General features: G+C 38.1%; 1 protein-coding gene across 1 annotated transcript in view; it reads left to right on the plus strand.

Annotated features, from left to right (window-relative positions):
- Positions 1 to 4162: 4162 nt before the first annotated feature.
- FAT4 (FAT atypical cadherin 4) overlaps positions 4163 to 26473 on the plus strand; it is a 195227-nt gene continuing 172916 nt past the window's right edge. The window contains 1 exon segment of the mRNA XM_033215202.1: positions 4163 to 9816. Within this exon segment, the coding sequence (XP_033071093.1) occupies positions 4642 to 9816 (5175 nt within the window). The 5' untranslated portion in view covers positions 4163 to 4641.

Genomic DNA, 26473 nt, shown 5'->3' on the forward strand with positions numbered 1-26473 from the left:
GAGGAGATGAGGGGAAGAAAGGGAGAAAAGGGAGAGGAAGGGAAAGGAGTACAAGAGATAGAAAAGGAAGGGAAGAGAAGAGGTGAAGAAAGGAGAAGAGGGGAGGAAAGCAGGAAGTTGAGAGAATACCCTTTTCTGGAATAATGTTGCTAATGGCTTAGGAATTGAGGAATCTAATTAACCTAGTCTTTGTCACCTGGAGTCTAAAACATGACTAAAACATAACTTCATATATTTAATTAAATAATGATTGCAAATGTGTATAGATCATAACAAATTGGTACAAAGTTATTTGTTTTAACGTACGTTCTAAGGTTCAAATGAGATATTCTCTGGTTTCTTTTATATTCGGACATGAAAGTATGTCCTCCACAGTCTATTAACATGAGGGAATATCTTCCCCTTTAGAAACTATATGAAAAGCTTTGACTAAGCAACACTTTTCATACAAGCCTTTGGTAGAAAAGCACAAATAAACTTAACTTGCTGTTTTTTTGAAAGGCAATTAATTAAAGAAAATGTACAATGAGAAATGATTCTTATGGTAACTGTTTATTAATGTGTTCCATTATAATATCTACCTAGTAATGTATTCCATGGCTTTTTTGCATATTTCATGCATACAATGATCTCTATATGTGTTTACTTTCTTTCATGTACTTAGCATGCATGAAATGCAAAGGAGAAAAATAACAACAAAATATCTTTGTCTTTTAATTAAAACCATGCTCTATATTTTACCTTACATTGTGTAGCTATCTATACGTAGATTGTACATTTATGTATAGGTTTTATCTATAAATGAATATGTTACTTTAAAGTAGTCATCATGGGCAAAGTTTCTACTTGTTCAAATAATCACACTATTGGCTAATTTTTGATAACCCTCTTTTGAAATTGTCCAAAAAATGTTTTATGTACCCTTTCTCCATAGATATTTTCTGTATTACTTTATTTTTCCATATCTCATTTTGTAAAAGTAAAATGTATACATGTTACACTGATTGAATACTTCCCATTTCACAGAATGAACGATTTTCACCTGTTCTCCAAATTAAATTCACTCATATATAATGAAAATGTAATACTATTGACACTAAATCTGAAGATTATCTGACAGGCAAAAAAAAAAAAAAACAAAAAAACAAGTAAACCAACAAGTCCATGATCTCCTACAACAAGTATCTGCATGATTCCTTTCTGTTTATTTCTCTATAAATACTTGAATAATAGTGCATTAGTAAACAAAATAAAACAAAACAGTGATATTCTCTTAAAATCACACATAGTCATGATTTGTAAAACTGTGTAAAGTTTAGTTGTCACTTTAGTTCATCTACAAATATTTTTTGGCTAAATGATACCAAAAATAATGGTGTTAGATTGTAACTTAAGAAAAATAGGATTTTTGAGAAAAAGGCTTAAAATGTCTCTAAAAAGTCTAGAGTCTAATGTTTTCACGTCTTAAAATACATAAATGGTTAACATTAACTTTTTTGACTGTTTCCAATTAAATCATTACATTATAGTAGAGGATATGTAGAAGTTAGTTTTTTAACCTAAACAGAGGAATTGGAGATAGTTTTAGAAATCATGTTTCCATAAATCAGTTTTGAATTACAGGCTGCCTGCATCAAGACTTGAATTTGTTGTCTGTCCTACTACTCTTGATTTTTTTTTTTTTACTCTAAATCAGAAAGGCACTAGGAGATTCTTAAAGATCATTTTCTCTGCTGCTATCCATAGGCAAGAAGGAGGAATTAGCCTTGTAACCAGATCCTTTTAGTCTCTGCATTTAATTTTAAGCGAGAAACCAGGAGACTAAAGATGTAAGACTGCCATAGAACAGCAGAGGGCAGTATTTATTCATGACTGAACCCTCTCTGGGCACAGAAAGTTTTACGTTTGGGGGGATCCTTGTGGCAGAAATGTGTGACATATGCCCTGTATTTGCATTGTTTGGCTTGAATTCTTATTTTCTAAGTTGGTTCCCTTAAAGGGGAAAAATATCGATCTGATTCCTAGTAACGTTTTTCTTCTTTTAAAGAAACGATGCATGCCACCACAAAAATTAGCTGCAGTGAATAGTGGGTGAGTTGATCTGAGTGCGTTAAGTGGCATGTGGGTATTTTTAAAAACTTAAGCTTAAATATTATTTATTTATTTCTACTTTCTGGTATCTATTTCTCCGAGACTGAAAAGCAAAATAAAACTTTATTAGAATTCCTTTGACTAAAAAAATGTGGAGGTGGAAATACTCCATCAGGGATCAAAATTCCCAACTAACTTTGCAACGGGAAAATACCTCCCTCTTTTCAAAGGGCTGCCATTATTACTGTTGTTGAAACCCTAAGGTTTGGGCTACTGGCACCTGGAATCCAGTTGGGAAAGAAAACAGAACACTGAGTTCCCCTGGCCTTTCCTATAGGAGGAAGTCCAAAGTGCCTTTGGTAGTTGGTACCCAGGCCTCCTGCCCCTAGTCACTTGGAAGGTGGGGGAGAGGGGCAAGTGAGTGGAGATTTATAGTTTAGCTCACTCTAGACAGCAGGGAGCCCACTGTGTAGAAAGAGGAGGAAAGGGGAGGATTTGGTTTGGATTCTGTGCTGTGGGATCACATTGTATGGCAGCTCTCTGCCTTGCATAAAGAGAGAAGGGGCAGGAAATGGTTAAAGCAAATCTGCACTGTGCATTCCCAGACAGGCTTTGCTTAATCCTTCCTCCCCGCTTTAACAGACCCTCACCCCCCGCTTTTCTTTTATTTCTCTCGACCCCCTTACCCCTGAGTTATTACTAGCATAACAACCTAACGGTCTTCCCCCAGACCCGGCCACTAAAGTTATTTATCTGCAAACCTGACCCCACCCCCATCTATTCCGCGGCAGCCTTTTGCTGTTATTGCTCTGACGCCGGCCAAGATTTGGCCGAAAAGGAAAAAAAAAAGAAATAAAAGAAAAAAAAATCACCCCCCTTCTTAGCGCCTCCGCCTCGCTGTGCTCCCATACCAGACCGCCTACAGCCCTCCGGGAGGCTGAAGTGATTAGCATCCCGAGAAGCCAGTCGGAGGCCAGGCAAGGCGGAGGGCGCTCACGGTAGGAGTGCCGGGCGGGGCTGCTTCAGCTCTGGCCCAATGGGGCTGGGACGAGGGAGGGGCAGAAGGTGACAGGACCGGGAGCTAGGGGGAGTCCGGGCGAACTAAAGTGCGGGGATCAATGAGTGGCGAGCAAAGTTTCTGAGTGCTGCTCCAGCTCCTGGTCTTCCCTCCCCCTCTGTTTGTGTTTCGGCGACGCGCTGTGTGTGTGTGTGTGTGTACGTGTGTGTGTGAGCATGCCTGTGCGACTGGGAAGGGGCGGGGAGAGTGTGAGGGACCAGGCGGGAGGTGGAAAGGGGCTCGCGGAGCGTTAGCTCCACTGCGGTCCAACCTTCGGCCCGGACCGGCGAGAGAGAGAGAGCGCTGACAGGCGCCGTCCGGAGCTGCGGAGGGCGTCACTACAGTCCAGCGCCGACTTCGCCGCCTCCACTGCCAACGGTGAAGGAGAGGGAGGCACCAACCACCCCCCGCCCCAAACAAAAAGCGTTGTGGATTACAAAGTGAAACTGACACGGGACAATAAAAGCAGAGATAGCGAGGGCAGGGGCGAGGCGCGCTAGAGTGGGCTTCCGACTGGGGCCGCCGGAGAACGACCCCCCTGGCATGGTGAGGGGAGGGCGACTCCGGGACCGCACGCTGTTTCTGCTCGGCCCCTGCGAGGCCAAGAAGAAAGGGGGAACTGCGTTCGACTTGGATGTACAAATAATGGGTCGGCAGGCGCCCCGGCAGAGGTGAAAAATGCCGAGCAGCCCAGGCTGTTGTTTGTGCCGGACCACTGGCTTGAAGCCGCAAGAGGGGCGGCGGCGGCGGCGGCTGCTGGAGGGGAAGGGGCAGAGCTGAGCGCTCCCGGGTACGGGAGCCAGAGCGCGAAGGCTAGCGCTTGGAACGCAGTTCCCGAACTGCCTGCGCGCAGACGCCGCCGCCTGGGCCTCAGCGGCCACTGCCGGAGCCCTGTTGGAGGGGTGTTGCAGCGTGGTTTTTGAGGAGTGGGGACTCCAGGAATTCCATTGCCTCCAGCTTTTGGGAAAGGAATTCGATTCTCCCGGTTCCCCACCAACCCTTCCCCGGTGCGCAGTTGTGCTTGGACGTTTGTTCCTCCCTCTTCACGTTCTTTGCTGCGGGTAAGTTATAAAGTTTCTGAAGACCGTTCTTTGCAATGATTCCTCATATACCTTAGATACAGGCAACTTCTCCCAACTCTCATCCACCTGGGTGAAAACGCTCAGACTATCTGTATTCAAAAACAAAGTAAAGGGGAAATATATAAGAAGCTTGATAAACTTTTCTGGGAACTCAGCTCACGGGAGTGTCCCGCGGAATGCCTTGCCGCTTTTCGCCACAGCATCTCTCTTGCACTCCGCGTCCAACTGGCTACCTAGAGTCTTTTGCTGATGCTACTTGCTTTTGCTGAATTGGAGGTCCTTTGAAATAGCAGAGGTCTCAGACCAAGCCGTCGGCTGAATCTTTGCTGGCGCTCCTTAATCCCTGTAAATATCATTGCGTTTGCTTCACCCTTCCTTCTCTTTATCACATCGTTTTAGGGAGCCAGGACCATGGACTTAGCACCAGACAGGGCTACTGGCCGCCCGTGGCTCCCGTTGCACACTCTATCAGTATCTCAGCTCCTTCGAGTATTTTGGCTACTGTCATTGCTTCCGGGGCAGGCCTGGGTCCACGGGGCCGAGCAGCGCCAGGTGTTCCAAGTGCTGGAAGAGCAACCTCCAGGCACTCTGGTAGGCACCATCCAGACGCGCCCCGGCTTCACCTACAGGCTCAGCGAAAGCCACGCCCTGTTTGCCATAAACAGTAGCACCGGAGCCCTGTACACCACATCCACCATCGACCGCGAGAGCCTGCCCAGCGACGTTATCAACCTGGTGGTCCTTTCCAGCGCGCCCACCTACCCCACCGAAGTGCGAGTGCTGGTGCGGGACCTTAATGACAACGCCCCCGTTTTCCCGGACCCCTCTATCGTGGTCACTTTCAAGGAAGACAGTAGCAGCGGGCGCCAAGTCATCTTAGATACCGCCACCGACTCGGACATCGGCTCAAACGGTGTGGACCACCGCTCCTACCGCATCATCCGCGGCAACGAGGCGGGCCGCTTCCGTCTGGACATCACCCTGAACCCGAGCGGCGAGGGAGCGTTCCTGCATCTGGTGTCCAAGGGCGGGCTGGACCGCGAGGTCACGCCGCAGTACCAGCTCCTGGTTGAGGTGGAGGACAAGGGTGAGCCTAAGCGGCGGGGCTACCTTCAGGTAAACGTGACTGTGCAAGACATTAATGACAACCCCCCGGTTTTTGGCAGTTCTCACTACCAGGCGGGGGTGCCTGAGGACGCGGTTGTGGGCTCCAGCGTCCTCCAGGTGGCGGCGGCGGACGCGGACGAGGGCACCAACGCGGACATCCGCTATCGCCTACAGGACGAGGGGACCCCCTTCCAAGTGGACCCTGAGACGGGGCTTATCACGGTACGGGAGCCCCTGGACTTCGAAGCCCGGCGCCAGTACTCGCTTACGGTGCAGGCGATGGACAGAGGCGTGCCTTCCCTCACGGGGCGCGCCGAGGCGCTGATTCAGCTGCTGGACGTGAATGACAATGACCCGGTAGTGAAGTTCCGCTACTTCCCTGCAACCTCGCGCTATGCCTCGGTAGATGAGAACGCTCAAGTGGGCACCGTGGTGGCTCTGCTCACCGTGACCGACGCAGATTCTTCCGCGGCCAACGGGAACATCTCTGTGCAAATTCTCGGGGGCAATGAGCAGCGCCACTTTGAAGTACAAAGCAGCAAAGTGCCGAACCTGAGCCTAATCAAGGTGGCCAGCGCCTTGGACCGGGAGCGCATCCCTTCCTACAACCTCACAGTTTCCGTCTCTGATAACTATGGGGCGCCCCCTGGCGCAGCAGTCCAGGCGCGCTCTTCTGTGGCAAGCCTGATGATTTTTGTTAATGACATCAATGACCATCCTCCTGTCTTTTCACAGCAAGTGTACAGAGTGAACCTGAGCGAGGAGGCGCCTCCGGGAAGCTATGTGAGTGGGATATCTGCCACTGATGGCGACTCTGGTCTCAATGCTAATCTACGTTACAGCATCGTCTCTGGCAATGGACTGGGATGGTTCCATATCAGTGAACATAGTGGCCTCGTGACCACTGGGGCCGTTGGGGGCCTGGACCGTGAACTTGCTTCCCAGATTGTACTGAATATAAGTGCCCGGGACCAGGGAGTTCACCCCAAGGTGTCCTATGCCCAGCTCGTAGTAACTCTCCTAGACGTGAATGATGAAAAGCCAATATTTAGCCAGCCAGAAGGGTATGATGTGTCTGTGGTGGAGAATGCCCCAACAGGGACAGAACTGCTGCTGCTCAGGGCAACTGACGGGGACCTAGGTGACAACGGAACAGTGCGCTTCTCCTTACAAGAGGCAGAGACTGACCGGAGGTCCTTCCGTCTGGATCCTGTGTCTGGGAGGTTGAGTACTATTTCCTCCTTGGACAGAGAAGAGCAAGCCTTCTACTCCCTGTTGGTTCTGGCCACAGATCTGGGCTCTCCTCCTCAGTCATCAATGACTCGCATAAATGTGAGTCTTCTGGATATAAATGATAACAGCCCTGTGTTCTACCCGGTCCAATACTTTGCTCATATTAAGGAGAATGAGCCTGGAGGTAGCTACATCACCACTGTGTCTGCCACTGACCCAGACTTGGGAACCAATGGTACTGTCAAATATAGTATATCTGCTGGGGACAGGTCTCGGTTTCAGGTCAATGCTCAGAGTGGAGTTATTTCTACAAGAATGGCCCTAGACAGAGAAGAAAAAACAGCTTATCAGTTGCAAATAGTAGCTACTGATGGTGGCAATTTACAATCTCCCAACCAGGCAATAGTAACCATCACTGTATTGGACACTCAAGACAACCCACCTGTATTCAGTCAGGTTGCCTACAGCTTTGTGGTTTTTGAGAACGTGGCGCTGGGATATCATGTGGGTAGTGTGTCTGCATCCACCATGGATCTCAATTCCAACATCAGTTATCTCATTACTACTGGGGATCAGAAAGGTATGTTTGCTATCAACCAGGTCACTGGGCAGCTTATCACGGCAAATGTGATTGATAGAGAAGAGCAATCGTTTTATCAGCTGAAGGTAGTGGCCAGTGGGGGCACAGTGACTGGAGACACTATGGTTAACGTAACAGTTAAGGATTTGAATGACAACTCTCCCCATTTCCTTCAGGCAATAGAGAGTGTAAATGTGGTGGAGAATTGGCAGGCAGGTCACAGCATTTTCCAGGCCAAAGCTGTGGACCCTGATGAAGGTGTCAATGGCATGGTACTCTATAGTCTGAAGCAAAACCCCAAGAACCTATTTGCTATCAATGAAAAGAATGGCACTATTAGTCTGCTTGGGCCTCTGGATGTTCAGGCTGGCTCCTACCAAATAGAAATCTTGGCATCTGATATGGGTGTCCCACAGCTTTCCTCTAGTGTCATCCTAACAGTTTATGTCCATGATGTAAATGACAATTCACCAATGTTTGACCAACTTTCTTATGAGGTCACCCTTTCTGAGTCAGAACCTGTGAATTCTCGATTTTTTAAAGTACAAGCTTCTGATAAGGATTCAGGAGCAAATGGTGAAATTGCATACACCATTGCTGAAGGAAATACAGGGGATGCTTTTGGCATATTCCCAGATGGTCAATTGTATATAAAAAGTGAACTTGACCGTGAACTTCAAGATAAATATGTTTTAGTGGTTGTTGCTTCTGACAGAGCAGTGGAACCCCTTAGTGCTACTGTGAATGTTACTGTAATTTTGGAAGATGTAAATGATAACAGACCTCTCTTTAACAGTACTAATTACACATTTTACTTTGAAGAAGAGCAAAGGGCTGGGTCATTTGTGGGCAAAGTAAGTGCTGTAGATAAAGACTTTGGGCCAAATGGAGAAGTAAGGTATTCTTTTGAAATGGTGCAGCCAGATTTTGAGTTGCATGCTATCAGTGGGGAAATTACAAATACTTATCAGTTTGACAGGGAGTCTCTTATGAGGCGGAGAGGGACTGCGGTGTTTAGCTTTACAGTCATAGCAACAGATCAGGGGCTCCCTCAGCCTCTCAAGGATCAGGCCACTGTACATGTTTACATGAAGGATATAAATGATAATGCTCCCAAATTTTTAAAAGACTTTTACCAAGCTACAATATCAGAGTCAGCAGCCAATCTGACACAAGTTTTAAGAGTATCTGCCTCAGATGTTGATGAAGGTAATAATGGACTTATTCACTATTCTATAATAAAAGGAAATGAAGAAAGACAGTTTGCTATAGACCTTACTTCTGGTCAGGTAGCACTAATTGGCAAATTAGACTATGAAGCAACACCTGCCTATTCCCTTGTAATTCAAGCAGTGGATTCAGGGACAATCCCCCTCAATTCAACATGTACTTTAAATATTGATATTTTAGATGAAAATGACAATACCCCTTCATTCCCTAAATCAACACTCTTTGTTGATGTTTTGGAAAACATGAGAATTGGTGAACTCGTGTCCTCCATTACTGCCACTGATTCCGATTCAGGTGACAATGCTGATTTATATTACAGTATTACTGGCACTAACAACCACGGAACTTTTAGCATTAGCCCAAACACTGGGAGTATTTTTCTTGCCAAAAAATTGGACTTTGAAACACAGTCTTTGTATAAATTAAATATAACAGCAAAAGACCAAGGAAGACCTCCTCGTTCATCTACAATGTCAGTGGTTATTCACGTGAGGGACTTTAATGACAACCCTCCTAGCTTTCCTCCTGGAGATATTTTCAAATCTATTGTTGAGAACATTCCCATTGGTACATCTGTCATTTCAGTGACTGCACATGACCCTGATGCAGACATTAATGGGCAACTATCCTACACAATCATTCAACAGATGCCAAGAGGCAACCATTTTACCATAGATGAAGTCAAAGGGACTATATATACTAATGCTGAAATAGATCGGGAATTTGCTAATCTCTTTGAGTTAACTGTAAAAGCCAATGATCAAGCTGTGCCAATAGAAACTAGACGGTATGCTTTGAAGAACGTGACCATTTTGGTTACAGACCTCAATGACAATGTCCCAATGTTTATATCACAAAACGCCCTTGCTGCAGACCCATCAGCTGTGATTGGTTCTGTTCTGACAACAATCATGGCTGCTGACCCAGATGAAGGTGCTAATGGAGAAGTAGAGTATGAGATCATCAATGGGGACACAGACACCTTCATTGTTGATCGTTATAGTGGAGACTTGAGAGTGGCTTCAGCGCTGGTGCCTTCACAGTTGATCTACAATCTCATAGTTTCAGCAACAGACCTTGGGCCTGAAAGGAGGAAATCAACCACTGAATTGACCATCATTCTTCAGGGCCTTGATGGACCTGTTTTTACTCAACCCAAATATATAACTATTTTGAAGGAAGGAGAACCCATTGGCACAAATGTGATATCAATAGAAGCAGCTAGCCCCAGAGGATCTGAGGCCCCAGTGGAGTATTACATTGTTTCAGTTCGTTGTGAAGAAAAAACTGTTGGACGCCTCTTTACTATTGGACGACATACTGGTATAATTCAGACTGCAGCCATTCTGGACCGGGAGCAAGGAGCATGTCTTTACCTGGTGGATGTTTATGCCATAGAAAAATCAACTGCTTTTCCCAGAACACAGAGAGCAGAGGTAATGATTTTGTAGTCATTTATTATTTGTTGATGTGCTTTGTAGAAAGATCATTCTCTATTTACTCTCTATAATTGTTTACCTTCATTGTTTATTGTTAAATTTATGAACAGGAACAACTAAAAATGTTCTGTCACAAAGACTAACAGAGAATTACATAAACTTTAGTTTTAATCTTGGTTGCAACTAAATAATAAACTTTCTTTCCCCTATATATTTTACTTTATAGCAATCAAATGTATAAGGCTAAGGAGAAATATTTAGCCATTTCAAAGTGGAAAAAATTCATTTATCTAAGCTAAATTGCTGAGGTAATCTAAATAACACTCAGTAAGTAGGTCTACTAGAAGATGGGCACTTTCAGAATTAAGAAGACCTATTCCAAAATGAAGAGCTTTGGTAGGAATCAGCATTGTACCATAGCTCTTCAGGAAGAGTAGCCATGGAGGATGGGCTGACAGTGTACACCAGGACAGTATTAACTTTCACATCCTCAGCAGTCTTGGCAGTTTCTTTATAGACAGTGACTAATTTTAATGTGCTGAGCCAAGTTTTGGAAGATTCCTGATTTCATCTGCCTTAACATTTTAGACACTGTCTTCTGACTTAGGATAATCCTTCCTTTTCCCTCTTAAACTAAGGCATGCAGTGTGCTGTGAATAATCAGAGACTAGGGGCTGTTCCTTGACAATACTGAGTTCAATGCCATGGGATAGATACATGTTGTTCTGTATGTTGGTTGGTAAGAAATTAGTGTTTGATAGCGTAAGCCAAAAGAATTCCAAGCTCAGCCTTCCCTGGAGTGTATTTTAGGCTACTACCTCCTTGTATCATTGATTTGCTTTTTAATTGAACTACTTTCAATGTTATTTTGATGATCAACTAGAAATGATATAGCTATACTCCAGAAAACTCTTGTTTGGTGTTTCTAAGTTCATTCTTTCCCTCCCCAGGCCCCTCGAAGACATTCTAGTGTCACTCAGCCAAAAACACAAACATCAAATGTGGTTTGTGATACTTGGCAGTGACCCAAACACAACATGCTAGTGAAATTGAGGCTCATGTGCTTGTTTTCTTGCTGCTTTTCTTTTTTGGGGGAGGAGGTGGGGATTTTCTTTATTTTAAATGATAATTTATTATTATTATTATTATTATTATTATATAGTTTTGTATCCTCTGTGATTTTTTTTCATAATAGTTGGTTATGTCTATCTATGGATGGGGAAGAATATTTATGGCTTAGAGGACCGTATTAATTAGAGATATAATTCTAAGGGGAATTCAATTTCATCTTACATAGCACTGAAAGGATTTCTAAGCCAAATATCTTCTTTGACCTAATTATTTTTTAAAAAGTTTAGTATAGGGCTTATATGTTGAGCTATTTGGTTTAACTCAGGCCATGATTTATATGTAATTGAATTTTGATTTGAAGTTATCCATCTCCCAAACCCACAATCCTGTCTTTAACTTTCTTCTCTGGAATTAATTCTTAGATGAATATATTTGATTAGTTTGAAAACCAAAATATTGATTTGAAGGCAGGCAATTAAGTCATTCCAGACTTTAGATGAATTTGTTAAACTGTAAAACAGATTACATTATTAGATGCTCTTGTTTGGTTCACTGTAGTACATTTTATTAGAATACTATGGAGAATGAGAATAAATGTTCAGTTTAATCATTAGATTTATCGTGTCTTTTTTATTTACCTATTAGCTATGCAAAGATTGGCTCAGCATAAAAGTATTAAATAGTGCTGCCTCTGCCATAGGCAAGAAAATTAAAAATATTTATAAGTAATTTTGTTATTAATAGGGGATGAATTGTTTATTACTTTTTATAAGTCAGGTAACACCAATATGAAAAGTTATTTATATTTACTATAGTCTAGTCATTTAAAAATCTGGGGAGAATTCAATATGTTTTTTTAATTAGAAAAAGTCAGCATATCTTCTGTGAACTTAAGTGCTGAAATTGTAAATCAAATTTGAGTGCTCAAGATTCAACCACTTTGAAAATGAAAAGCAAATGTGTTTCTCCAAAGAATATTGAAAGCAGTGGTTGTGAGCTAGAATTTCACATTATTATTGGTTGGATTTTTCAAGTATATACAATAAAGTGCTTTTTTCCTTCTGCTCAAACGATTAATTTACTGTGATTCTGCAAAAATAAGTTATATGTTTCCTCTTGTTATCAAAGGTAATTTTTAAATTGTTTGTTTAATTGGACTTTGTCCAATGCATTTTAAAAAATTATTCATGTACACTGATAAGAGTCTGGGTTGCTTACTCAGGTTTCTGGCAGAATCATGCTGATCACATTCCATGGGCAGGCAGAGAGTCAGCGGGTAAAAGAGAAACAATTTCATCTGCATTCCTTTCCTAGCTCTGACATTTGGGGTAAGAGGCTAATGACTGTGACTCTGATATTGTTCATTCCAAAGATTTGTCCAGTTACACACCTTTACTTACCCTACTTGTTATATCCAAAGATTTGGCATTGGTAGTTATGTCATTGAAAGAGTGTTTGGGTTACAGACACAAGATTAATTATCGTTTTATTTTATCTCTTTATGTTCTCAGAAGAGCTTAGATAGTCTTGATTATGTTAGAAGAGGTCATGTAAAGTTTGTGCCATTTTTCTAGGTTCACCAAAAAATAGATATATGTACTTCAGTAAGCATTTATCTTTTAATGTGTATTTCATAGGAACTTAGGAACTTGGTTGGACCTCATGTTGATCATGAGCTTTGTTTTACTGGTCTTTGTTATTTCAGACCCTGGTATATTACCTGAGGTGTAGTGGGTGCTCCATACATGTTTGCTGAATGAGATGGTAGAAGACTTAAGATCAGAACATATGTCTTTGTAACTTAGGAATAAATCACCAGAGAAAAGCTGAGGAAATGAAGGGAGCTATTAAATCTGATGCTGCTCATTAATTGAACTCAGGTCAGAACATCATGATTATCTCTTCTCTACAAATGAATTGATAACTGTCAGGAAACTCAACAAGGAAAGAGGAATTTAGGTGGGTGTTCTGACATGGAGCTTAGTGTTTAAATGGAAGGAAGCAATCTTATACTTTCAGGTAGTCACTAGGCCATAGTTCTCAAACTTGCTACTCTCACGACCCCTTTATGCTCTTAAGAATTGCCAAGGACACCCCTGGAGACTTTGTGTAAGCATGTCTTATCTATTGACATTTACCATTTTTAACAGTAAAACTGAAGAAATTAAAAATATTTGTTAATTCATTTTAAAACTACATTATATTTTAAACATATAACATTTTTATTTTATTTTTAAAAAGTTTATCTTTTTCAAACTAAAAAATTAAAGAGTGGCATTATTTTACATGTTTACAAGTCTCTTTAATAGCTAGCTCAATAGAATACAGCTGGATTCTTAAATATTCTTGGGCAATATATTACAATATGTTGTTTTTTTGGCTAACGTATACAAACAGAATCCATCCTTACACAGATATTTTGAATTGGATAATAGAGAAATAGTTTGTCTACTACACCAGAAGGCCACAGTGGCAGTTTCTTAAGACTTACTTGCAGTGTGGAATATGAAACCCTATCAGCTCTGTTACAAAAAAAGTACATTGATCTTGCATTTGTCATGAATTTTTTTACCTATTCCTGATTTAGAAATATCAGGCATTGATCATTTCAAAATTGTTGGTGTAACTGATAAGGAATTTATCATAAAAATCTTTAATATATGACTCTCAACCTGTTGGTGATGGTTAGAAATTTTCCAAATTTGAATTTTTACTTGAAAGCTCAAAATTTCACTATCAGTAACATATATTGTTGTTTTCCTGGAAGTGTCAGGCTTCCTTTGTTCATGATAAAAAGAAAAGATTATGCATACTCAAATATTTAAAAAGAAACAGTTGTTCTTTCAAGTAAAAATGGTATTCCACAAATCAAGTGGCTAATTCAGCTTACAACTCAATTACACACATGCATTTCTTTGAGAAAACCACAATACGTAGGTACAGAGTAATGGGTCTTTGTGCACATACTGCTCTGTGTCACACAGGATATTGAAAAGACATCAAAGTTAAGTCCAGATTTGATAAAATTAATACGTTTTCTGTTTTCTCAAGAAAATTTCTTTACTTTTTTAAATGAAATTGTTTTGTTTGTTTGTTTTACCTTGAGTATGTGGTGGTGAAGAACACAATTACTGCTAAAATACTTTGGATCTACTGTACCACCAGTTTTACCCACCATTGCTTTTGCACCTCTAGCATAAATGCCAACACAGTGAACAAAGGCAGAGGATGGTTTGCGTTATCATGAAAACAGTTTTGATTTTCCAGGGCTCCTTAAATGGGTCTCTGGTTTGCATGGAGGTCCATGCATGCTCCACAGTGAGAGAACCATTGGTGTGGATAGTGAGATTTTGACAATTCAGTAAACAACCAGCAAAAAAAAAAACCACTTGAAATAATATATTAAAAGTATGTTTGGAATATTAGGTAAATGGACTATGATTCATTAATGATTACAAATGAGTTTTAGCAATCCGATAATAAATTAATTTATTTTCACAAGAAACTATTAAGATTTCCAAGAGAAATGATGGAGACATTTGTGAGGTCAGTTTTGGATACAAACATTAGAAATGATTTTCTTTCACAGGGTTTTGAATTACAGTTAGTGCACCTTAGATTAAATGTCTGTGTATCTTGTGTATTGAACCTCATAAGCAGAATACAGGAAAGAGAGCTGGGTATATAATAACTATTATTATCATAAAATTTATTGAATATTGCTATGTTTGGGCATAATGATAAGTGCATAGTGATAAGTGCATTTTTAGGGATTTTATTTAACCCATACAATACTAATATCATTTGCATTTTGTAGCTATGGAAACTGAGTCTCAGATAAGTTAGACAAGTTTCTTAAGTTTATATACATAGAAAGAAAACCATATCCAGACTTGAATAACTTCAGAATGCATCCTCATAAATACTCTTCTATCAAGCCAGATCAGTCTGTGGTTTTGGTTAAAAGAAAAGCTCTTTGCCCTGTAGCTATGATGATGTATGTATGCTTTGTAATAACTTTGTTTTCACTCTCTGATTTGTTGTTTAAAAAGCATTTAAGGCCAGGCAAAGTGGCTCACACCTTAAATGGGAGGCCAAGGCAGACGATTCCTTGAGGCCAAGTATTCGAGACCAGCCTGGGAAACATGGTGAAACCCCATCTCTACTAAAAATACAAAAATTTGTCGGGCATGGTGGCGCACGCCTGTAGTCCCAGCTACTTGGGAGGCTGAGATATGAGAATCACTCGAAACCTGGGAGCAGAGGCTGCAGTGAGCTGAGATCATGCCATTGCACTGCAGGCTAGGTGACAGAACTAGACTTTATCTCAAAAAAATTAATAAGTATTGTGATGTATTGTGTAAAATAAAGGGAAAGAATTTTTGCCTACCACAGCTAAGGCCCTCAGCAGATCAGTTACATCCCTAGGGGTGAGTTAGTGGTGGTAGCAAGGAGCCTGAACTGAATTAAGAAGACTTCCAAGGGTTTCTAGAGGAGGGAAGAAGATGAGAATTGGAGAGAAGGGAGCTGAAGCCAAATGGAGAGCAAAGGTTGATGAGGTGTCTCTTCTAACCTACAGCACTATTCACTTTGGAAGCAGTCACTGCAGTTTAAGGTGGAGAATCTATTTTTGAATTTGTAGGTGATAAATCATCTTCTTTGGAATAATGATGGTGTTGGAGTGGATAGAGTGTGAAGATTATTTTAAATAGGAAAACCTTTTCCTGCTTCCTATGTGTTTGATGTCAAGAGTGTTTCTTTAAAAAACAGCCTGGGATGAATTTTCTGATTTTGTTTCTTTCCTATTGGTATGTTTTTAAATGTATTGAACAAAATGCTGTGAACGAAAGGGCTTTATAAATTTTTAAGATAGGTACAAATGTGTGTGACAAACAGGATTATTGATGGCCAATTATGTTCATGCTGCACATTTTATATATATCTTCAGGATGCTTGATTTACTCCTGCTGCTAGATTTCTGTAGACATAACTCATCTTCCAATGAATTTACTATTTATTACTTTTTTGTCTTTATTAAAACCCTAATGATTTTAATTCTTTTTTTGTTTTATTCGATTTTGAGAAATCTGCTCTAGGAATCGTTTTGAAAAATAGTTATTTACTTAGAATTCTGCAGAATCAATTTTTCATTGCAGTCTGCAGTTTGCACTTTGTCATCATTAGAGTGAAAAACTGCCTAAGAACCTCATTAGTTGTGAGGGACTGTTGCATTAGTGACTGTAGCAAACTGCATAGGCCCTGAGGTAGGTTCTGTATTTCAAGAATTAATAAATCTAGGCCCAGCTCTTTATAATACCCATGAAAGTAGGTGGTATTCTGAATTAGGCACTCATGAATGGAAATAGGAAAAAGAGTAACTGGCAGGTGATATGGGTCAAAAGGAGTATAAAGTATCCAATATCGAATATGGTAAATATTTTCTAATGATTTCAAGCTTTATGTAATCTGTGACAAGAGTAGCCCTTTTAATACTATGCTGACTGAGAAGGAGAGTATAGGGAATGCAGACAAGTGAAAATATTCTATGAAACAAGCATTCTGTATAAAATACACACATGTAATTATACCCCCATTATACAAAGACTGTTGGCTTTTCCTTGCTGTTAATATCCTGAGACAAAATTGGACAATAAAGTCATGAAGAGGAAACAATCTAATTGGCAGATAATTTATATGTGGTAATTAAAAATTGATTATAGGACCACAGTGTTCTTCAGTTTCCAGACATGTATGTATTTTTAAGAAACAATCAATGAGTAAAAATCAAAGGATTTTAAGGTTTTGAAGAAATGTTGAAAGACATTTAGAAACATGCTTTGCTACTGGCAGGTGGGAGCAAATGGCATTTTTGATGATGATTATTTGACATTTCTCTAAGGCTTTTTATCATTCATAGATTCTAACACCATATAAAGCGCTTATATTATTGTTAGACACTGGTAAACAGTCTTGTCAGGTGCTGTCTTGCCTTTGCAATGATTCTGTAGGTAGATGTAACATATCATCATTTGACAAATGAGAATACTGAGGCTCATGGAGGTTGCTTATAGAACTGGTTTATGGTGGAAGCAGGATTTAAACCCAGCAGTCTGCCTCTAAAGTCTGTGCATTTAGTTCCAACACAACACTAACTAATGCTACTTATAAGAATGATTGTTTCTGTACATTTGTAGACATAATTCTCACCATGTAAAAAGTTGTTTTCGTATTTCTATACTTTTTCATGTTAATGATTGAAAAAATATAAGGTAAAATGAAATTTTGGTGATGAACCAGTAGTAGGATTACTTTAGGTCGCTATCAGTCTTTGTTTAGGTCCCTATTAACCTTTATAATCTTTATTGACCTATAATCTGTTATTTCTTCATTTTGCTTTCTAAAACCCAAGGCAAGAATATATTTCCATTATTTCAGTTTCTCACGTATTTTCTTCCATTTTCAGCAAAACTTTTCAAAAGAGTTGCCTGTACCTCCATTTTTTCTTCTCATGATCTCTTAAATCTATTGCCATCAGACTTGGCCCCTGCCACTCCAGTGAAATTGCTCTTACCGAGGTCACTATGATGGACACATTGCTGGATCCAATGGCCTTTCTCAGTGCTCATTGTATCTAATCTAAAGAATATTTGACCTAGTGGATTTTACTTCCATTAAATGCTTTATTCAGTTGGCTTCCAAGTCATCATATTCTGTTACTTTTTACCCTTTTTTATTTCTTGGAACAATCACTTCTCAGCACCCTTCACAAGCATCTCACCATGTCCTCAAACTCTAAGTGCTGGAACATCCCTAAAATCAGTTCTTGCAGTTTTTCTCTTTGTACTCTATACTTATTCCCTTGAAGGTATCAATCTCATAGCATTAAATGACAATATACACTGATGACTCCAAAAGTTTGTCTCCAGCCCACATGTTTTTTCTGAACCCTATATTCATATAACCAATTACTTATTCATTGATTAACTTCCTAATTGATATTTTAAATTAACATATTTAAATCTAAGCTGCTGATAATCTCCCCAATAAAAACCTATTCCATCTTCAGCCATCTTCTTTTCAGTTGATGGCAGTTCTAAGCTTCTGATTGCTCAGGTCAAAAATCTTAGAGTTATCTTTGACTGCTAACTTTCTTTCTCACCCTACGTATAACCTGTCAGTTGATCTTGTTGGCTCTGTCTTCAAAATATTTCATTTCAATATGATAATTTCATGATAATTTCTCATCATGCTCACTGTTACTAACTTGGTCTAAGACACCATCATTCTTCCCTTGGATTATTGAAGACATCTTCTTATTGATCTCTGACAATGTTCCTGCTGTTCTCTTCTTTTACTTGGCTTTACCTACACTGGTTTCCTTTTATTCTAGGAACTTGCTAGGCACACACCAGCCTTCAGGCTTTTGCCTTGGCTCTTGCCTCTGCATAGAACACCCTTTCTCCAGACATCAACCTGGACAACAACCTCCCATACTTCACGTGTTTTTTTCTATCTCACATTGTAAATTAAGCTTAATCTTCCTTTAATAACTGATTATTGTAACCATCCCCTCACGCTGCTTGATTTCCATTGCCTTGTGTCATTTCTTCATCTTCCTCTCTCATAAGGCTTATCAGCCTCCTTCACCAATTTCTACTTATGTCCCACATGTTAAATGTTGGAATGCCCCTGGAACTAGTTGTTTATTTTTTTTCTCTTTTTAATCTATTTCACTGTGGAGCTCAACCAATGTCATTCCTTTATATAAAATATGAACCCTATATATGTATAGGGGTGGGTGTGAGTGATATAATTTGTTGATTTATAATGTTGATTATTATTTGATCTGTCTTCTTCCCACGGGAATGAATTTCTACAAGGGCAGATATATTTGTCTGCTATGTTGCCTAACATATCTCAAGAGTCTAGAACATTACTTGGAACAAACATAGTAGACACAATATAAGTTTCTGTTGAATGACTGAGTGAATGAATGAATGAACTGGCATCTCAGCCTCTGTCCTTGTCCCCTTCAGTTTAATCTAGCAGCCAGAGTGAGAGTGATCTTTTAGATCATTTCATTTGCCCAAAAACTTCCCATTTCACTTGTAGTAAAAGTCAAATTCTTACAATGACCCTGAAGACTCTAGTTTGCTGCTCTTATTAGTTACTGTTTGGACATCTCTTTTCCTGATTCTCCTTGCCTGAACTTGTTCAGCAACCATCAGAGCTCCAGGCCCAAGCCTCAGGCGCCCCTCCTTGGGGTCTTTGTGGCAGCTTTGGCCTGGACTGCTCCCTTCCTCACATTCCCCACATCATTTCTCAGAGTCACCTTGCAAAGTCCTTCTTCTCTCCAATCTTCGTTTTTCTCTTTCCTTCTTTTTGTTTCTGCTTATTTCTTATCATCACCCGACATAACACATATGTTACTTCTTTATTCTGTTTATGGTGTGCCTTTCCTTTAGAATATATGTTCCATGAGGGGAAAGGTTTTCATCTGTTTCTGCTATACGCATAGCACCTACAGTGTGGCTGGCTCTAGTCAGATGCTCAGTAAATCGTTGATAAACTAAGGATTTACTGTTGATAATGCTGCAAATATGTTGCTTAAGCTCCAGGAGCTCAACCAGTGATGCATGCTGAAGTATGGGAGTCATTTTTCATCTCTTAAGCCAAGACTTTAGAGCCTCTTCTGAAATTAGTGAAGTTAACTGATTGGAAAAGACTGATTTTCCTTGATAAAAGGACAGTGACTACATGACTTGATTGGCTAAGAGCCTGTAGCCCAAACTTCAGAAACATTTATGGTGTCTGTGAAGGAAAGTGGGACCACTCATGCTGTAGATGTTTTGGTAAAGTAGAATATTCTAGAAACTATATATCACAACGTATGCTACACTATCTCAGGTCTTCTCATTTCCTTCAAACTTACCTAATTTTGCTTTAGAGATCAGATCTTAAGTTATTGTAAACCATGTTGTTCATCAGCAAAAAGGTGAATACATGGAAACTTTGAAAACATTACTACTTTTAATATCGATCACTTTAATTACTGCCATTCCTTTTTTCTAATTTACCATCCTTGTTCAACATTTTGCATCAATAATATCAGTAAACTTGATTTTAACATGCAGCAAAGAAAATACTGCTGACTAATCCCTCTTGCCTTAAGTTTAGTTGAAAGAATGCATGCTTTTGATTTAAGAGAAGCTTGTTTCAGATGTTGTCATGGCTACTCTCAGAATCTTGTTTCCTCATTTGTAAAATGGTAATGATAGTGCCTACTTCACAACTTCTTGTGAGAAAAACAATGGCACTCAATAAAATTTATTAGTGCTCTTCCCCTTTTTCCCAAAAATAAATATAGATCTACACAAGACTATTAACATTTACAAAAAATTAACTGTTTCTAAAGTATTTTAGAGTTCCAAATTTTTTTTTCCTTTCTTAATTTCCTCAACAAGTCTGTAAGGAAGTCAAGCATTTTTATGTTCATTTTAAGAAATAGACACAAAGAATTTCATTATTTCTATGTGGTCACAAATCTAGACTAACACCCAGTTTTATATAACTTTGGTCAACATGTCTGACATTCAACAATACTGCCCAGTCTGGTGTTAATGCTATTTTTCGTCCACTATTGTATTGTTGTTGACATAATTTAGTAATAGTTATAACCCCTTAAGTGAAGTTATTTATGAATTCTGAAACTTTCTGAAAGGCTTAGTTTCTCAGGAACCAAGCAAGTTAGAATATTTGAATATTCAGTGTTTTATTCATTTTGAAGCCTTATCTCTGATTTAGATGAGGGATATTCATCTCTCAAGTTTTAGTGATGGTAGTAAAATATTGACTATCATGGAACTGTGTTATTTGTGAGCCTGTTTAGAAATCGTTTTTTGTCCATGACTTAATGCAGTTTTCTTAATTGAGGTCAACTTGACTTGTCCAGTCCAAAAAAGGGAAAACTATCTTTCTTTCAAAACTGCTTTTGTAAAAAACATGTAAATTCTGGTAACTTTTTAACTGAAGGTTTTATAATTAATGATTCTAACATTTTACTGGACAGAAAAGTGGTTTTTTTACTTCATAAAATTTTCAAAATAAGCAAATACACAAAGAAGATGGGCTTCCTTCTGCTCGGTGTAGTGTTTTGTAGTATATAAATCTTTGTTCTTTAGTCAAAACACTTACTCATTATTTTTATTTATACATTGACTTCATTCTACAATAGATTTGAAGCAGTTTACAAAAGTATATGTACAACAAAGAGATACAACAGTAAATGAATCTCCAGTAAAAATAAGTATTACTAAAAATAATCCTGAAATATATAAGATTAGCATACAGATATATGTAATTTAGGTAACTCATTGAGTTTATGTTTAGCTTTCTAAAGGCCAAGTCAAGCAGAGAAGCAAGATCAGATATATGTCATTGTGCTCTTATACTAAACAAACACACAGAGAGTAAACAAAGGCAATACATATTTTCTAAACCCAAGGAACTTAATAGAATTTATCCTACAGATGCTCAAAAACAGACCTATTTTAAAGTGATGATTTTCTTAATGGCATCTTCACTAGTTCAGTGACAGATTTTCAACATCATTTTAATGTGACGTCTTTTAGTGCGGATTTGTGGCAAATTGTAAAAGTGCAGTTCTGGCAGATTATTTATTTATGGATCAAAAGAGATTCCCCATTGGTAAGTGCTTTTGTTTAGCTTTATTTCATGAAGTGGATTAATATTTTATAATCACAGCAAGAATATCCCTATTGGGGTTTTCACATTAACATATCTGTAGCACATCACAGGGAAAATCTAACCAGAGAGGTTTTCTGTAAAACTTTAGCTTAATCCTTGAGGAGACTTCATTTTAAGGTAGGCTGCAGTGATTAAAATACTTAGCATAAATTTCTAGTAATCTGTGTCTTAGATTGTTTCCATTTTTCAAGAAATAGAAACAATCATCCTGTAAGATAACAAAATTTGCCATTGAAAACATTGATGCTATTTTAAAATGTCATGTATTTTCAAATATTAAAAATATAAAAGAATAGCTATCACATACACCCTAATGTTTCCTCTGGTGGAGTCACTAAAATCCTAAGGCTAGGAAGGTGAGGAATCAATACCAAGTAAAGGTCAGAGCTCTAGAATTGGAATGGGAGTCTCAGGTTTTTAACTCTAGGACAGTCATTTGATACCTCATTTTCAAATGATAAACTAAAACAATAGGGTTTATGTGGCCCAGTTATATAACACACTTAGTTGGCAGAGGAGCCCCAGATTAGAATTTCTTTCTTACTGAGTATAGTCAACCTATACTCAGTGTTGACTCCAGTCCTTAAACATGGAGTGAGAAAAGGAGGCTACAGCTTGCTCATGATCTTCACATCTCCATCAGCATCCTCCCAAACGCATCCCCTAAAAACATAGAATTTAAAAAAAAACAAGAATTTTTTGTTATGCAAATGCAGCTTCAAGATGAAGCCTTTGGACCCAGATTCTTGCTCTTTCCCACATGCCCCCTCACCTCTCCTCATGTACCTGTCCCCATCCCATCCATATTGTTTTCCCTAAATCTCCATTTACAAAGATCCTGGAACCACCAACAGCTATAACATATCTCTTACATGACACTGCTTCTAAATCCTTTGCACAATTCTAAGAAATTGCTTCCTATCAGGTGCTAATAGCATTTAAACTTTTAGGTATCTCCTATCTTCAAATTTAAAAAGAATAAAATGTATTCAATTATATTGTCATGTTAATTTCAAATTTATAACAATTTTGAGATGTTTGACAGTTTCAGAAGATTTGCTTAAAACAAGACATGTATTTCATGTATTACTTTAATACCAAAACCAATTGTGATTATGTCTATCTAATGGCAAATTTGAAACATGATTCAGAGTTATTAAATGTTACTTGAATTGATTATATTATATGGTCCCAGAATTTTCCTCACTAGTAGCTGTATGGTAATCCTTTAATTGCATAAAAGTTAACCCATAGTCTCTTTTTTTTTTAAGATAGTACTTTAAATTTTCCACTAAAAACAATAAAATACTAATTTGTGTATAGTATTCCTATGTGGAACAGAACAGTGCAACGCCAGCTTAATATTTTATTACTTCACGTAATAAAATAGGGAACGTATTTATCTATTGAGATGGTAATTAGTTACAAATAATGAATCTTTAGTGTTCTAATTCCAGAGCCTGGAAGATTTAGAACACCAGTTGACCCTGTCTTGCTGGAAAATGAAGAAAGTGGGAGTAGAATTTTCTCTGTAGGACAAGACGGCTTTGGATGGGAGGGACAATAGAAGCTTGCCAAAAACATGGGTCAAACTGAACACAGATGGCTGTAGCTGATAGAGGTGTCTATTATTGTATTTTCCTCTCAGCAGTTTTCTCTTTTTCAGTGTGTTTATACTTACATGAATAATTTTTGTTGCTCAGCAACCAAGAGAAAATATATTAATAGAATCCATTTTTGTTGGAAAAAAAAATGGTGGTAGTAGATGTTGATGACGGGGGTTGGGGTGGTGGTGTGATTGAGCAGTATTAACATAGGAGTAGAGGTGATTTTCTCGGAGTGCTGTTTATTATATATGTCTAAAATTTAAATATATCACATTATCCATTTACTTCTTAGCTTGCCTCTATCTTATACCTCCAATACTATTTGGGAAAAAATGGCCTCAATAAATGTATTCTATTAGTTAATAATATAATTTATAATACACAGAGGAAACATTTGAAGAAATAAAACTGTAATTTACATTTTTTATAACTTCAATGTTTCCTAAAGTCAGTTTTTTAACCTTCATTAAAGGATTTCATGTGTATTTCATTTTTCTTTCTGGAGGAGTTCTATTTATTATTCTTAATATTGAGTACATCTCTGTACTGCATGGTGAAATATTAAAATAAATATATATTTGAAAGTCAGAATAGTTTTATTCAAATACTGCCTTAACCTTTTCATGCTGTGTGACCTTCAGGCAGAAGCCAAACTTCCCTGAACCACAGTACCTATATCTGTTAAAAAGAATTCCAATCCCTTAATAAGTGTTGTGAGGAAAATGTGCAGTACAAATAGCACTGCATATTTTCCTAAAAGATTTATTTACTTTTGTTGATGCTACATTCAGTTATTTACTCTTTGTGTGGTCCAGAAGGCAATGATAAAAAAATGTAAACACTCCTGGTCATGTGAATAGCTACTGTTCATACACAAATTGTGATGACATTTTTAGTGATACCACATAGATGGAAATCAAAACCAATCTTACAAAATCTGTTTCTTGGTTTTAAGGAAATTATTAAGGAAGTGCATTAAAAATAACTCTACGGTAATTTTCTTCATTATACTGTATCAGGTATAAAAATAATTTTTAAATGAGTGACTAGTGAGCTGCAAGACATAACTGAGAACAGAAGGGTTATTAGCTAACAAAGGGAAACAGATGTAATTTTTTAAAAATTGATTTTGCATATATTTATTTTAAGTAAATCACAGAATTTTAAAATTTTATTACAATGCAAAGTTAGAGTAGCATTTTCTAATTTATACACTATGTTTTGATAAGTGTCAGATACTGAAGTTATATTCTAAATATAATCCACCTGCCTAGGGAAACAAATAAAAATGTAACCTTTGTTAAAAGATAGGGTAAGTGAATTGTAATGACTGTTCCAGAAGTGAGACTTCAGAACATACTTTGGCTCTAAAAGATCTTTCTTTCATTTTAATATCATATTTGAAACACTTGGTAAAGATAAATTTTTAAGTGTTCAATGTCTGATCATTGTAAGCAATGTCATTTTGTGAGCTCTATTTCTGGAGCTAGAAAAATTACTTTGAAAACTGTCCATTCTGGTTGTGCTTTTTTGAGTAAGTGGTCTTAGTTGTATTTTAATAGAGGAAATGAAACAAGGTACCACTCTTTCAATGTGTTTATTCTGATGTTGAGGCAATATGTTAGAACAAATTTAATTGTACTATGACTATGAAAACAAATAAAATTAGGCAGAACTAGGCAGGAACTCATTGTTGATTTTCCACTTAAATGTCATATACTAATTAACATATGCATTACAAATATATCATTTAATTATCTCAACAATTCTAGAAGGTAAGTAATGGTATTTCCATTTTGTAGATGGAGTATCAAGGATCATGAAATTGTCAGTATATTGTTTTGTGGTAGAGCGCCATTTGAGATCATTTGGTTCCAAGGCTTTAGTTCTTTCCAGTGCACTTCACTGGTCTTTAATTGTTATAAATCATAGCCTGTTAATTTCATAGAAAGGAGATTAAAAGCAAAAGCCATAAATATAAATACAAAGTATTTGAATACTGGTCTATATCATAATTAAATCTTTCTTTTTTGTTTGGATTATAGTGAATTTTTAAACTAGAAAATATAAGCAAACAGTATTTTTTGAAGGAGGTAATAACTATACTCCAAAGTATATCAATGAATCAAATTAACCATTAATTAATCACATTAAAAGGAAAAGCATACTTAGAAAACACAGAACATTTATTTTTTAAGGGTTGAACTTATAATTAACTGAATTAAATGAGATATCAAACTAACTTTGAAAGGAACATTTCTGTCACTGATATACCTAAACTTGCCTCCTAATTAAACACTTAAAAACAAATGAATCAACATTTGCTTTTAATAATGACCCTGACAGAAGGAAAATATAGATATTTAACTACAAGTTAATAACTAATAATTAATATAAATTTAGTGGTAGAAGAAAGGGTAAGATGGAACCAATACTGTAACTACATTATGTGTTAAAACACATATGTAAACACAGCCAGATATAATTATATGGCGGTTGCTTTAAGGATTACTGTTATTACCTATAACATTTTCCTTACAAGAGTGAGTGAGCATAAAAAGACTGTTGAATTCAAATCAAGGGAAATTGCGAAGAAAAATAAAATTATTTTAGAGAGTCTATGTAATACATGGGAAGAGTAAGGACTTTTGATTGAAACACACTTGGGTATAATCATGATTTGGGGAAGCTGTCTTCCCCAAGAGTATCACAGTATCAGTTGCCTGTTTTGTGAAATCTATTTAACAGCAGCTTTGAGAAACAAACTTTAAAAATGCACCCATGATACTCACCAAAATAAGTATCCACTCACTTCTCTCTCATTTTCTTCATTTGCATAGATGCTGGTTTTGTCATTGATCAGACAAGATTGCCAGGACATAACTATGTAAATGACACCTCATCTTTTCATCCCTGCTCTTAGATGAAGATAAGTTTGAAAGTTTTCTTGGGGTGTTTCAGTAGAGAATTAAACCTCCTTAGGATTTCTGGTTTTGTTCTGAAATGCAAGATGGACATGGAAACAGAAGGGACATTAACCTTTTTCTCTGCCATTTGCCTGGATGTATATATTTACATTGCTAAGATCTTGGTTCTGCACATTGTCATTTAGACAATAACTAAGGATTTCAGAATTAGAAGGGATAGGTATTAATTAGGACCTTGTTCTTATTTTTTATTGTGGATAATTTGTTGGCCTTTGTACTACC

The sequence above is a fragment of the Trachypithecus francoisi genome, unplaced genomic scaffold (genome assembly GCF_009764315.1).
Source record: "Trachypithecus francoisi isolate TF-2019V2 unplaced genomic scaffold, Tfra_2.0 Lachesis_group1, whole genome shotgun sequence".
Lineage (NCBI taxonomy): Eukaryota > Metazoa > Chordata > Mammalia > Primates > Cercopithecidae > Trachypithecus > Trachypithecus francoisi.